At 39.0% G+C, this 12,104-nt stretch overlaps 1 protein-coding gene across 7 annotated transcripts in view; it reads right to left on the bottom strand.

The window, feature by feature from the left end:
* The window catches only part of TTC21B (tetratricopeptide repeat domain 21B), an 89,948-nt gene extending 88,723 nt beyond the window's left edge, over positions 1-1,225 (bottom strand). For all 7 annotated transcript variants that reach the window (XR_004300116.1, XR_004300118.1, XR_004300117.1 and 4 more), the window contains exon 1: positions 1,082-1,225. Coding sequence is in view for 3 of the 7 variants with exons in the window: in XM_032409070.1 (XP_032264961.1) it covers positions 1,082-1,102 (21 nt within the window). In the remaining 4 variants the exon portion in view is untranslated. The remainder of the gene's footprint in view (positions 1-1,081) is intronic.
* Positions 1,226-12,104: the final 10,879 nt, after the last annotated feature.

Genomic DNA, 12,104 nt, shown 5'->3' with positions numbered 1-12,104 from the left:
ATCACATAACTGTATTTAGCATGAAAGTGTTTTTATTAAAGATTTCATTTGGGTGGTAGTGGAAAGGATAAATTAAAGTGATGAAAAAAATTAAGTAGATGGGGAAAGGTTTCAGAAAATCATGTAGCTCAGGCAAAAAAAGCTGCCAGCGCTCCCTATCACTGCCAAATTGTCCTTCATCCACTTATCTCCATCTAACATTGTACTTCCTGTCTCTCACCCTACTCAGTGTAAGCTCCAAGACTGGGAGAATTTTTTTTAGTTTTAATATTGCAGGGCTGATTATCTTCAGGGCCTAGAATAGTGCCAGCAATATAGCGTGCACTCAATACATATTTATTTACGAACAAGTATTTATTGGGTTAATTTAAGGTTTTTGTCCAGCATTAGACTGTAAAATCTGTGAAGGCAAGGACGGTCTCCAGCTTCTAGTGGACACGGAGTGAGCCCCCCATCAACATGTGCTGAACGACTTAATCAGTGAACAAATGGAGACTATCACCCTACAAAAAAACTTGTAATTCTCAAGCCTCATGCCCCTGTTTTTAGATCATTTCTTAAGTGGTCCGTCATAAAATATTTGCTTAATAGATGATCAGTGACAGAGAGGACCATCACCCTCAAATACTCTTCCACTTTCAAGCCTCTGTCTTTGTTTTCATGTAATCTTTCCGTGCCCCTTTCTGTCCAACAGGTTTACTGACATGACTTTGCTTAATTAAGTCGTTAAAAATCGCACCGGGAGGCGCCGTTGGTATTCGTTGACCAAGCTTTCTGAGCCGACGGGATACAAAGTACAAGTACACACCACAAACCGGGTGGGACAAGCACCCGAACGGCGATTCCTTAGCAGCTTGGCGCGCGGGCTGCCCTGGACCTCAGGATTTCAAAGCAGGGCCCACGGAGGTGGCCCGAGTGATGCAGCTATAGGCCCACACGCCACGCTGGGGCACCTGGCGGACTGGGGCAGCAAAAGCACAGCAGGGTAATGACGCCCTCGCTAATTCTGCCCCTCCCCAGGCTCCCCGGCCCCCACGCTACCGGCAAAGGCAGCTCGCGTCTAGGCCCGCGGCCCGCTCACCTTCAGCCCCTGCGAATCCATGGCTCCCACGGGGCTGGGTCGCAGGCCACCAGGACAAGCGCCTGGCGCAGCCCAGCCGAGAAGCCCGGAGCTCAGGGACCCCGCAGCCCAGGCCCAAACCCCGCTCGCGCTCCAGGACGCGGCGGGAGGGGCGGGGCGGGCCCGCGCTGCCATTGGCTGCCGGTGGCAGGGGGCGGGCTCTCAACGCAGGGATTTGCGGAGAGGAGGTGTTGAGGGGGAGGAGGTGCTGTGAGGGAGGAGGTGCTGCGAGGACCCGGAGGAAGGGCTGCGGGTGGGAAAGGGGGAGCGACCTGATGGTGCGGGAGGCGAAGGGGTTTCAGACGAGGGAACGGCCCAAGGAGGACAGCGGGTGGGCGGGCCCGAGGATTTGGAATGAAGGAATTAAGGAAATAGGGCAGGAAGTAGGAAAAAGAGCAGTGTTTCCCATCTCTGGCTACAAAGAAAGACACCATTTTCTGCCCGTTTGTGTAGAGGCCAGTTTCCGCAATGCGGCTGTTTGGAGGCCTGACCGGCGCAGAGAAAAACCTTTAACTTTCACGTGTAGTAGTTGTATTACCGCCGCAAGGTGGCGCAGAAAAGTCACAGTTCTTAACAGAAGGGTGATAAGCTTCTTGAGCTCTTTACAGACATTGCTGCAATCCCGTGTTTGTTAGAATATGCTTTAAATTAGTCCTTTTTTCTCTCAGATAATGATAGAGGCATTTTTTCCAGGATTTTAAGTTGACAATAAAATTACTTCCTGTGCATGGGGCGCCTGGCTGGCTCAGACGTAGAGCATGTGACTTGGTCTCCCGGTCCCGAGTTCTAGACCCACGTTGGGTGTAGAACTTAAAAAAAAAAATTCATTCCTGTGCAAACTATTATGTTTGCACCCATTAGGCAACTCTATCAGCTGCTCATAGATTTCTTCAGGTCAGAGAATTAAATTGAATTATAATGAAGTAAGAGATTTCCTATTTCTTCTTCAAGATACTTTAAAAATAGTGGTAAAGATTTGAGGTTTAAGTGTTCTTTGTAGATTCCAAATTTCCATACCATTGTTAATTATCTTACTTTAGTTGATATATTTGGAAGTTGCCATAATCAAATTTTAAATTTGTTGAGCAGGAGGGGCACCTAGGTGGCTCCACTGGTTGAGCTTCTGACCCCAGGTTTGGGCTCAGGTCATGATCTCAGGGTGGTGATATCCAGGCCAGTGCCTAGCTCTGTACTAGCTCCTGCTCTCTCTCTCTCTCTCTCTCAAATAAATAAATCAATCTTAAAAAAAATTGTTGAGGAGACAATGAACATCAGCTTTTTTCCATGCTAGTAGGTTAGGTAATGACAATCTAGAAGGAAAAAGTGGTTACTTTCCCATACTTCAAGCCTAGTAATATTTTTCATTGGTTTCCTTTTAAAGACTGCTCCACCCAAAAAGGCACATACTGTTTTCATGAGGATTATCTTTTTTGTTTTCCATATTCATAGTCAAGCTAAACAGTTGTGGACAACTTGTAAGTGCTGGTCTGATTTTCAAAGCATGTGGCATAATCTGCTCTTTGTATGCAGCAGAAAATACCACAAGCCATCGTGCTCATTAAAGTTTATAATCTTGAACTCTTTGGTTTTGGTTCCAAGTGAAAAGTTCATCTGAAAGAAAATATCTAAGGCTGTGATTAAAGGAACAGGTGGTCAGCTACCTTTCTGAGAACTTTAAAGTCTTTTTTTTTTTTTTAAGATTTTATTTATTTATTTGACAGAGAGAGACACAGCGAGAGCAGGAACACAAGCAGGGGGAGTGGGAGAGGGAGAAGCAGGCTTCCTGCTGAGCAGGGAGCCTGATGCGGGGCTCAATCCCAGGACCCTGGGATCATGACCTGAGTGGAAGGCAGACACTTAACGACTGAGCCAGCCAGCCCCAGAACTTTAAAGTCTAAACTTCGACTGTAAGACCACTGGAAGGCTGCATGCTTGGACCATATTAATTTAGCCCTTTATAGAATTTCCTTCATTGAATTTTGTTCTAAGGTTAAATTATTTAACACAAAACACCATGCCTAGCACTCCATGAGTGTCTGTTGGATTAAATCTACTTTGGGAATTTGCTTTGACACTCCTGGCAACTTGATGTTCTCTGCATAAGGTAAAAAGTGTCTTTTGGATCTCAGGCCAGGAAAAACTGTCTTCCCTGAAAAACCACGGAATGTGTTCCTCAGCTCGGACATTTTTATTGGCTCACTTTTGCCTACCAACATTTGAGTATGGCATCTAAGACCCTTCACCTCATTGTCTTTTCCAACCTGCTTCACCCTTCCCAGAGCCTTTATTCCAGGCAAACGGGACAACCATTCTTTCTTCTGGGAATGCTTTTCCCTACTCTGAGCTCTTTTTTCATCTGAGAAAATCTACTCTTGATTCAGAGTTCATCTCAAATCTTATTCTGTAGGAAGGCTTTAGGATCACCGTAACTGGATGGACGTGAGAGATTGCATGGGATAGTAGCAAGAATATGGTCTCCCAGACCTAAGGTAGAGCTCTTGTCTGTTTACTTTTGTGACTTAGAAAGAAGTAATTTCCTGAGCCTTAATTTCCTTATTTACCAAAGAAACGAAACACTTAACATACATGGAAAGTTCCTGACATATACTAGGCATTCTACAACCAGTAATTTCCATTAAACATACGGTGCCCTGCAAGACCTACAGCACTTGTATATTCTTTGTATTATGGTCTTGGTGTGCTGTTTGCTAATTTAATCTTGTTTATTATATGGTGAGCACCTTAAGGCCATGCATGTAGTGTAGTGGGTAAGAGCTTAGTCCCTAGAGATAAATCATCTGGGATCATATCTTAATACTATTATTCACTAGTTGTTCATTTGGAAAAATTACTTAACCTCTCTGTGTTTCAGCTGTAAACTGAGACTAATACTTCAGAGAGTTGTTAAGAAGATTAAATGAGTTAATATTTAATGGACCCAGCAGTATTAGGTACATGGTAAGCAATGAATAACTTTAACCTATAATTATTTGTACTCCCAACTTCTCCAAATATAGAATATAGTATTGATTCTGTAAGCATTTAGTAAATCTTATGAGGACTGTTGGGGCCCTTCAATTGTGTCTCTGTTTGGCTTTCTTTTCCCCCATTCTTAAACTAAGCTACTTTTATCTATATTATTTCATTATATATTCTAGAAGTTAAAGGAAAACATTTAGGAAAAAGAAGTGGTTCTGGTGAAAACAAAAGTAAAAGTAAGAAAAAATAAAACAGAGATATGGAATTTGGAATCTGGTAAGAACTTTAGAAACGATTGTCCAACCTCTTTATTTTACAAAGGAGTAGAATGAAGTCCAAAAATATGAAATAACTCAGCCAAGGTCTCACAGTTTTCTATTTCCAATCTAGCCTCCAAAGCAGTTATGAATAATGGACAAGATGAAGTGTTTTTCTTTTTTCTTAAGGCTATTATTCTAAAGTTGAAACAGGAGATAAAGAGGTTAAAAATGTATGAAATCCAAATAAACTAGCACACAGTTCAGTCTCAGAGGTGACATCATGGGAAAGTTAGAGATTAATGAAGTCAGGAATTAGAGTTATGGCTCTGACCCTTAATAACTCTGCAACTCTAGTCAAGTGGTTAATCTTTCTCTGCTTTAGTTGATATGTTTACAATTGGAGTAATTGGAAATAGGATCATAATATTTGCTTTGTCAATGTATAGATTAAATGAGATTATAGTAAGGTCATTGAAAAATTGAAAAACTCTGTGTAAATGTTCATATCACATTTACAGGAAAACTTCATAGCACAGTTACAAGAAAGCTCCTTAACTCATGAGCTGTTTGACTATGGGGCAGCCACCTTACTTCTCTGAGTTTAGGATCCAACCTTTCATATACTGTCTAGTGCTCTTTTCTTTTCCAAATAACACAGTACAAAAGTACCATATTTTTGAATCATGTATGAAGCATGGTATCTGCTGACATAAAAAATATGATTGTCATAACTCATCCATTTATTTATTTTTATTTTTATATTTTTTATAATGTTATATTAGTCACCATACAGTACATCATTAGTTTTTGATGTAGTGTTCCATGATTCATTGTTTGCATATAACACCCAGTGCTCCATGCAGTATGTGCCCTCCTTAATACCCATCACCAGGCTAACCCACCCCCCCACCCCTCTCCCCTCTAAAACCCTCAGTTTCTTTCTCAGAGTCCACAGTCTCTCATGGTTCGTCTCCCCCTCCGATTTCATTCCCTCTTCATTTTTTCCTTCCTTCTCCTAATGTCCTCCATGCTATTCCTTATGTTCCACAAATAAGTGAAATCATGTGATAATTGACTTTCTCTGCTTGACCTATTTCACTTAGCATAATCTCCTCCAGTCCCATCCATGCTGATGCAAAAGTTGGGTATTCATCCTTTCTGATGGCTGAGTAATATTCCATTGTATTTATGGACCACATCTTCTTTATCCATTCATCTGTTGAAGGGCATCTTGGCTCTTTCCACAGTTTGGCTATTGCGGACATTGCTGCTATGAACATTGGGGTGCATATGGCCCTTCTTTTCACTACATCTGTGTTTTGGGGGTAAACACCCAGTAGTGCAATTACTGGGTCATAGGGTAGCTCTATTTTTAATTTTTTGAGGAACCTCCACACTGGAGAAAGGGGAACTCTCTTACACTGTTGGTGGGAATGCAAGTTGGTACAGCCACTTTGGAAAACAGTGTGGAGGTTCCTCAAAAAACAACTCATCCATTTAAAATTCTACAATTTTACTCATTTAAGTTAGGGAGAAGACAGTAATGGTCAGGCACGTGCCTTTCACATTTCTTTTGCTTAATAACACTATGGAGGAAGTTGAAGATGTGATCTAACTTCTAACAATATATTGTTTAATCATTTATTCATTTCATTCAGCCAAACATTTAATGAGTGCCTATGACTGAGAACAAAATTCTTGTTCCCACCCTCTTATACTTTAAAGTCTAGTAAAGGTAGACAGACATTGAATAGGTAGTCACAAAAGGAAATGAATAAATTACAATTAGTGACAGCTTTAATAGCTGTTTTAGGAAGGCAGTTAAACAAGAGACTAAATTGAGTGGTCTCTTCACAACTTTAGGGATTAGTATATTAAGAATGAAGTGAAATTAACATCACTTGTTACAGTCCAGAGACTCCTTCTAGTCAATTCCTACAATTGACTTCAACCACTGATACTTTGTTTTTCTTCAAAATGACCCAGACAGCTCAGATATCTGGCTAAGAACTTCCTGATAACAGAAAAATTTGCTTCTTGCTCACCTATCAGATGTAGTGACTGTTTCCCCTCAAATACCATGATGGAGACTTACCAGGAAAGTTATTTTTTCTTGGGTTTCTTGATTATATCTTGACATTTCATCTATGCAAAAGTAGGAGAGAGAAGATACAGAAAAATACTTTTCAGAAGAGTCTGGTATTTTGAAATAGAAATAATGAATTATTTAATTGTTTACAACCACAATATACAGAACATCTTCACGAGATGCCATTTGTCATTCTTTCTACTCCTTTCAAGAACTTTATCTGATTATAAAATAAGAATGAAGAATAGTGATAACTCCCCCCTCAGCCTAGAATTTACTCACTTAGGTTCAAGTTCACATCTGAAAAATCTTACCCAACATCAGGTTCACACTGCCGTCTTCCTAGACTATTATTTCTGGGTATAAGATAACCAGAGGTCTGTTCTACTTTTTATCCGAAGGTTGAGAAAAATCAGGCCTTAGCTTTATAGGTGTCTCTTGATAACTTTGTTTATAGCAGAGTTTCCAACTAGTCACCAGCATTCCTTAGAGGCAATACATGCTAATGTAAAATGTTGAGTTTGCAAAAATAAGTGAGGGAACAGTGGCTTCATGCCCAGTACACTTGAGGTCATGAAGGATGCTATGCTCTAATGCGATTGTCTTTGAGTATGTCAGATATAATTTTTCTCAGCAACTTTCCTTTCTCTGCCTTTCCCATCGGTCTCTCTTCCCTGCATCCACTTCAGCATCCGTGTGACAGGCATTGTATGATCCCTCTGCTCCCCACTGAATTGCCTCTCCCAGCTTGTCATTCCAATGTTCTTATCCTAAATACCTCTTATTCTTCCAACTTTGACTTCTTTATCTACCAGAAATCAGGCCAGAAGCTCATTAGAGTGTCACCTTACCCAGAGGCACATGGCATTCCCTCCACAGTGGAGGCACCTGAGTCCATCTCCCTTAGGAAGAGCACCTTTCTCATTCAGAGTGATGCCTGGAAGCAGAGCTTCCCTCTGACAGCTGAGGAGATTTTTTTTTTTTTTTTCTCACCTCAAAGCATCCAGGTTTTCTCTTTTCGCATCCAACTCCCAGCTTCTCCTTCACATGGCCCTCCTCATCGGCCCCTACCACTTATCTGAATTAGCTGAATTAAAACAGCTGGAGCTCGCACTGCTGGATCCCTGCTCATAAATCCATTTATAACTAGCTTTAATTTGTGGCAGTATATTTTTCCCCAGACCTTTACTTTGAGAATGTTCAAACATGTGAAAAGTTGAACAATATAATGAACACTCCTATACTCATCCCCAGAGAACTTTTCTGAGATGCTCTTTTGTATTGCTCTCCAGATTTTCCATTCTCTTTGATTTATGTAGACAACTAGGTCATTAGTATTTTGTAGCAGGGTGGAAGCAAAAGTCTTTAGAAATGTGTTGCCCAATAAAGTAGCCACTAGCCACATGAGGCTGTTTACATAGTTAACATTGAACACTACATCAAAAATTAATGATGCACAATATGTTGGCTAACTGAACATAATTAAAAAAATAAAAATAAATAAAATGAATGATGATATATATATATATAAAGAAAAAGAAAATAATGGATGCGCTAAAATCCGTAAGTGAATTATAATACATATTTGAACAGTGTATACAGAAAAGTGGAACCCATTAACAGGGTATTTCTTAGGGGGTGGGGAGAGGGATTGAGAGAACAATTGCATTTTCTGCATTACACACATCTAAATGTTTGAAATGTATTTAAATCAAGTTTTTAAATGTCAGAGAAAAAAATTAAAAAAAAAATAAATTTACACAGTTAAAATAAAAATTAAATTCATCAGTTGCTCTAGACACATTTCAGATACTCAAGAGCCCCATGTGTAGTGGACAGCACACAGAGAGGACAATTTTGTCACCTCAAGAAATTCGATTTTACAGCACTTTAGAAGACTTTGGGATCTTTTGTAAAGTAAAAATCTTTTTATAAAGGATCTGGGTTTCTTGGTGGGTAGTAGGGGCCAGAGAAGTGCTACTCAGGCAAGAGAAGGAGGAACACTTTCCAGAAACAGAGACAGAGACAAAAGTCAATAGGGTCCTGTAATTTCAGGCATCCACCCCCTTATCTGTGGCAGTGCACCCAGAGGGAGATGAAACTTGAGATAAATGGGGGCATGGTGTACCCAGTAGAGCTGATTCTGCAATACTGACCTGACTATAATACTGACCACTTTAGCTGGGACAATAAGGATGTCATCAGAAGCTGTCTTGGACCGGAGGGTCAAGAAACTTCTCCCATTTTCTGAACACCGTATGAGCCTCTTGGATTCTGGTTGAGTCCTGGGAGAGGAGGATGTTAATACCAAGTGGAATGCATTTCCTGGCAATCCAATGGACTGATGCTAAGCTTTGGATTTTATTAGATTTAAAAGAAGAAATAGAAATTTTCTGCACACGTGAATTTTGGGACTGAATTTCAAGCCCACTAAAAATAGTGAACACTTTCTTTGGTAATTATTTAAAATATATACATGTATTTACATAGTGTGTGGGTTTTTGGCCACTGGGGGACATTGTTGCCCCATGCACAAGACAAACAGTGGTTCTCAAACTTGAGCATGCATCAAAATTACCTGGAGGGCTTGTTCAAACACAGATTGTTAGGTTGCCACCTACAAAGGTTCTAGTTCAATTTGGGGGGGGACTCAAAAATATGAATTTCTAACACATTCTCACATGATGCTGATGCTGCTGGTCTGGGGACCATGCTTTGAAACCTACTGCTTTAGTAAAAATTGTAAAATATGACATTAAGACTACTTATCAATCAAACTTGCTTCATCATTAGAGTATTATAATGGACACAGAGAACAATTTAGATGCTGTAATAATAACTGGCCTTAGTCTAGCATAGGAATGTTGTGTGGTATTTCAATAGTTAGTAAGAGCACTTTAGGAAGTCATAGTTTCTATACAGTTGAAGTTCATAGTTCTGTATAGTGCAGTGGATGGAATGAAGTTTAAGAACAAAAAACTTCATGGCTTCTGAAGCCTAAATTAGCTTAGGTCTAGACAAAACTTGATCTCCAAATAATTGATTTAGAAGACGCCTCAAGATCCATACCTGAAAATTACAGACCCTAAAACATGATAATTTATTTCCAAATAGTAATTCAGACAATGTCAAAGACACTCAATTTGGCAGGATAATCCGGGGTGAGGTTCTGTTTTAGAGTTGTATTGGAGACTGGGACATAAGCTCTCTCATGAAATACAGCCTTCCAAAGCAGAAAGAAAATCATTTTTCATGTGTTCCTAATAACTGGTGGTCTTTCTATAATGTTGTATCTTTTTCTCCTCCAGACAGTTACTATATCAAAATCAATGTGTAGATAGCAGTCATCCCTTCTCCTGAAAAATCCTTTGTATATTGTCTTAAAAGCCTAGAAAACTAATGTAAGGTTTACTTGATTTACCATGTTAATTATGGTAGTTTATTGTTTTATGCTGCCAGAATTGGTTTTATTCTCAGAAAAATAATGTTTTGAAACTAGAATGGACCTTGAAAATTCATGTCTTTTCAAACCCTGCATTTTGTAAATGAGATTCCAATGTTCAGGGAAGTTAAATGATGAGTTCAAGGCGTTACAGATTTTATTAGAAGAACAATATTTCTGGTCTTCTGGAAGAGTGATTGACAAACAGTAGCTTAGGAAGTTTGAAAGGTTAAGTAAATGTTTGGATCTAATGTTACATGTAGTAAAAAGTTATGAAAAAATGTAAACCAAGTTTTAGCAATATTTGTCTTTGGGCTTCTCATTTTCTGCTGTGTAAATTTTATAGGCTTGATTTTGTTACAATAATCATGTTTTACTATTGTAATGAAAGACTGAGATAATTTCTATTTCAGAAATAAATGTAGCAGTACTTTTCAATATTTTAAAAGAAAAACTATATTGCTGAATGAGATAGCTTATTTTAAGTATAATTGTTCATAGATAATTAATTTAAATTACATTCTTTATTTATCATTCATAGGCTATGTAGGAATTGAATAGCATCATCTGGGCTAATAGTATTTGCCATAACTCCTCATTTTCATTCTCAAGTAGGCATTTTCTTTGAATAATAATGTGATGATATGTGGCTCCTATCATCTGAAATATGGCATTGTTAAGCATGCTGCTTTGCGTTGGGTTCACTGCAAAAAAAAATGTATTATTGGCTTTATGTTTTTGATCCTAAATTTCAAGATGTTGTGAGAAAAGTTTTCAGTTTGCAATATCTATCCAAGTTGGTAGGTTATTAATTTATACAACTTTTAAAAAAGTACAGTGCTGGCACTATTCTATACCATGTGAGATGACTGTGGCTCCTGGCCTTAGAGGTCTTTTGGTTGTAGAAGTGTTTGTCCTGGAAGAGATGTTGGGAGATGAAAAATTAAAGAGTGTCCTTTGATGGCCCCTGCTTCAAGGAGAAGCACCTACACCTAACCCAAATGTCTAATATAAACATGGAAAATGTGACTATCTTTGACCTAGAAAACTCAATTTCAGAAATCTATCCAACAGAAATACTTACAGATTTCACAAAAATACCAGAACAAAGATATTCATTACAGCCTTGTTAGCTGCAAAGCGAAATTGGAAAAATCTAAATGTGCATCAAGAAGTGACCCATTAATTACATCTATAGAACGGAATGCTATGCACCATTTAAAAAGAATGAGGTAGATTTAAAAAATATTTTTTAAAGATTTATTTATTTATTTGAGAGAGAGAGAGAGTGCATATGTGAGTTGGGGGAGGGGTAGAGGGAGAGGGAGAAAGAAAATCCCAAGCAGACTCCCCATTGAGCTCAGAGCCTGACATGGGGCTCCATCTCACTGCCCTGAGATCATGACTTAAGCCAAAATCAAGAGTTGGATGTTTAACTGACTAAGCCACCCAGGTGCCCCAAGAATGAGGTAGATTTATATGTGCCAATTGGAAATATACCCAAGATATATTACTTAAAAGGGCAAGTTGCAGAACGACGTGATATGTATACAACATGATATGTATACAACGGTATGCATACAACAATGCCTGGAGCGTTACTCAAGAAACTGTTCAAAGAAGAGAGCGGGAAAATAAGATTTTATACCTTTCTGTGCTGGTTTAGTTCTTTTTCTGAAATAAAAGGCATGTTTTGTTTTTATAGCCCAATCAAAAACAAACAAACAAACAAAACCACATCACACTTCAATAAAGTTTACAAAGACCAATAGGTACTGGTCCCTATCCCTATCATAACTTTTTAATTCTCATGTTTATCATAAGATGCTATTTGAGTAGAAAAAAAGGTTCCATAGCCCTAAAATATTAGAATGGTCATTGGAGTATAAGTTAATCTTCCCTGTGTGATCTCTCTTGGTATTGGTAGTCTGTATAAATAAATGACCATTCATGGTTCAGATTGTCCTGCACCAAGATACCATGTCCCAATTGCCAAATTCTTTATCTGAGTGCACAGCTGTTTTCCCCAGAGGAGAAAGGGGGATCTTTCTTAATTTTTACAAAGGTCTGTGTGAGCTAATTGTGTCCCTGATGTTCAAATTTATCATATGTGCTGAAGTTTAACTATTTTGTTCTGTTTATTCAGCCCAGATTGCTGGGAAGTCTTGCACCTCGAAGTATCATACTGAATCAAACTCTAACTCGGGGGTGATC

This window comes from Phoca vitulina, unplaced genomic scaffold (genome assembly GCF_004348235.1).
Source record: "Phoca vitulina isolate PV1807 unplaced genomic scaffold, GSC_HSeal_1.0 scaffold1, whole genome shotgun sequence".
In the NCBI taxonomy this organism is placed as follows: domain Eukaryota; kingdom Metazoa; phylum Chordata; class Mammalia; order Carnivora; family Phocidae; genus Phoca; species Phoca vitulina.
This window is presented reverse-complemented; position numbering and strand designations above follow the sequence as displayed.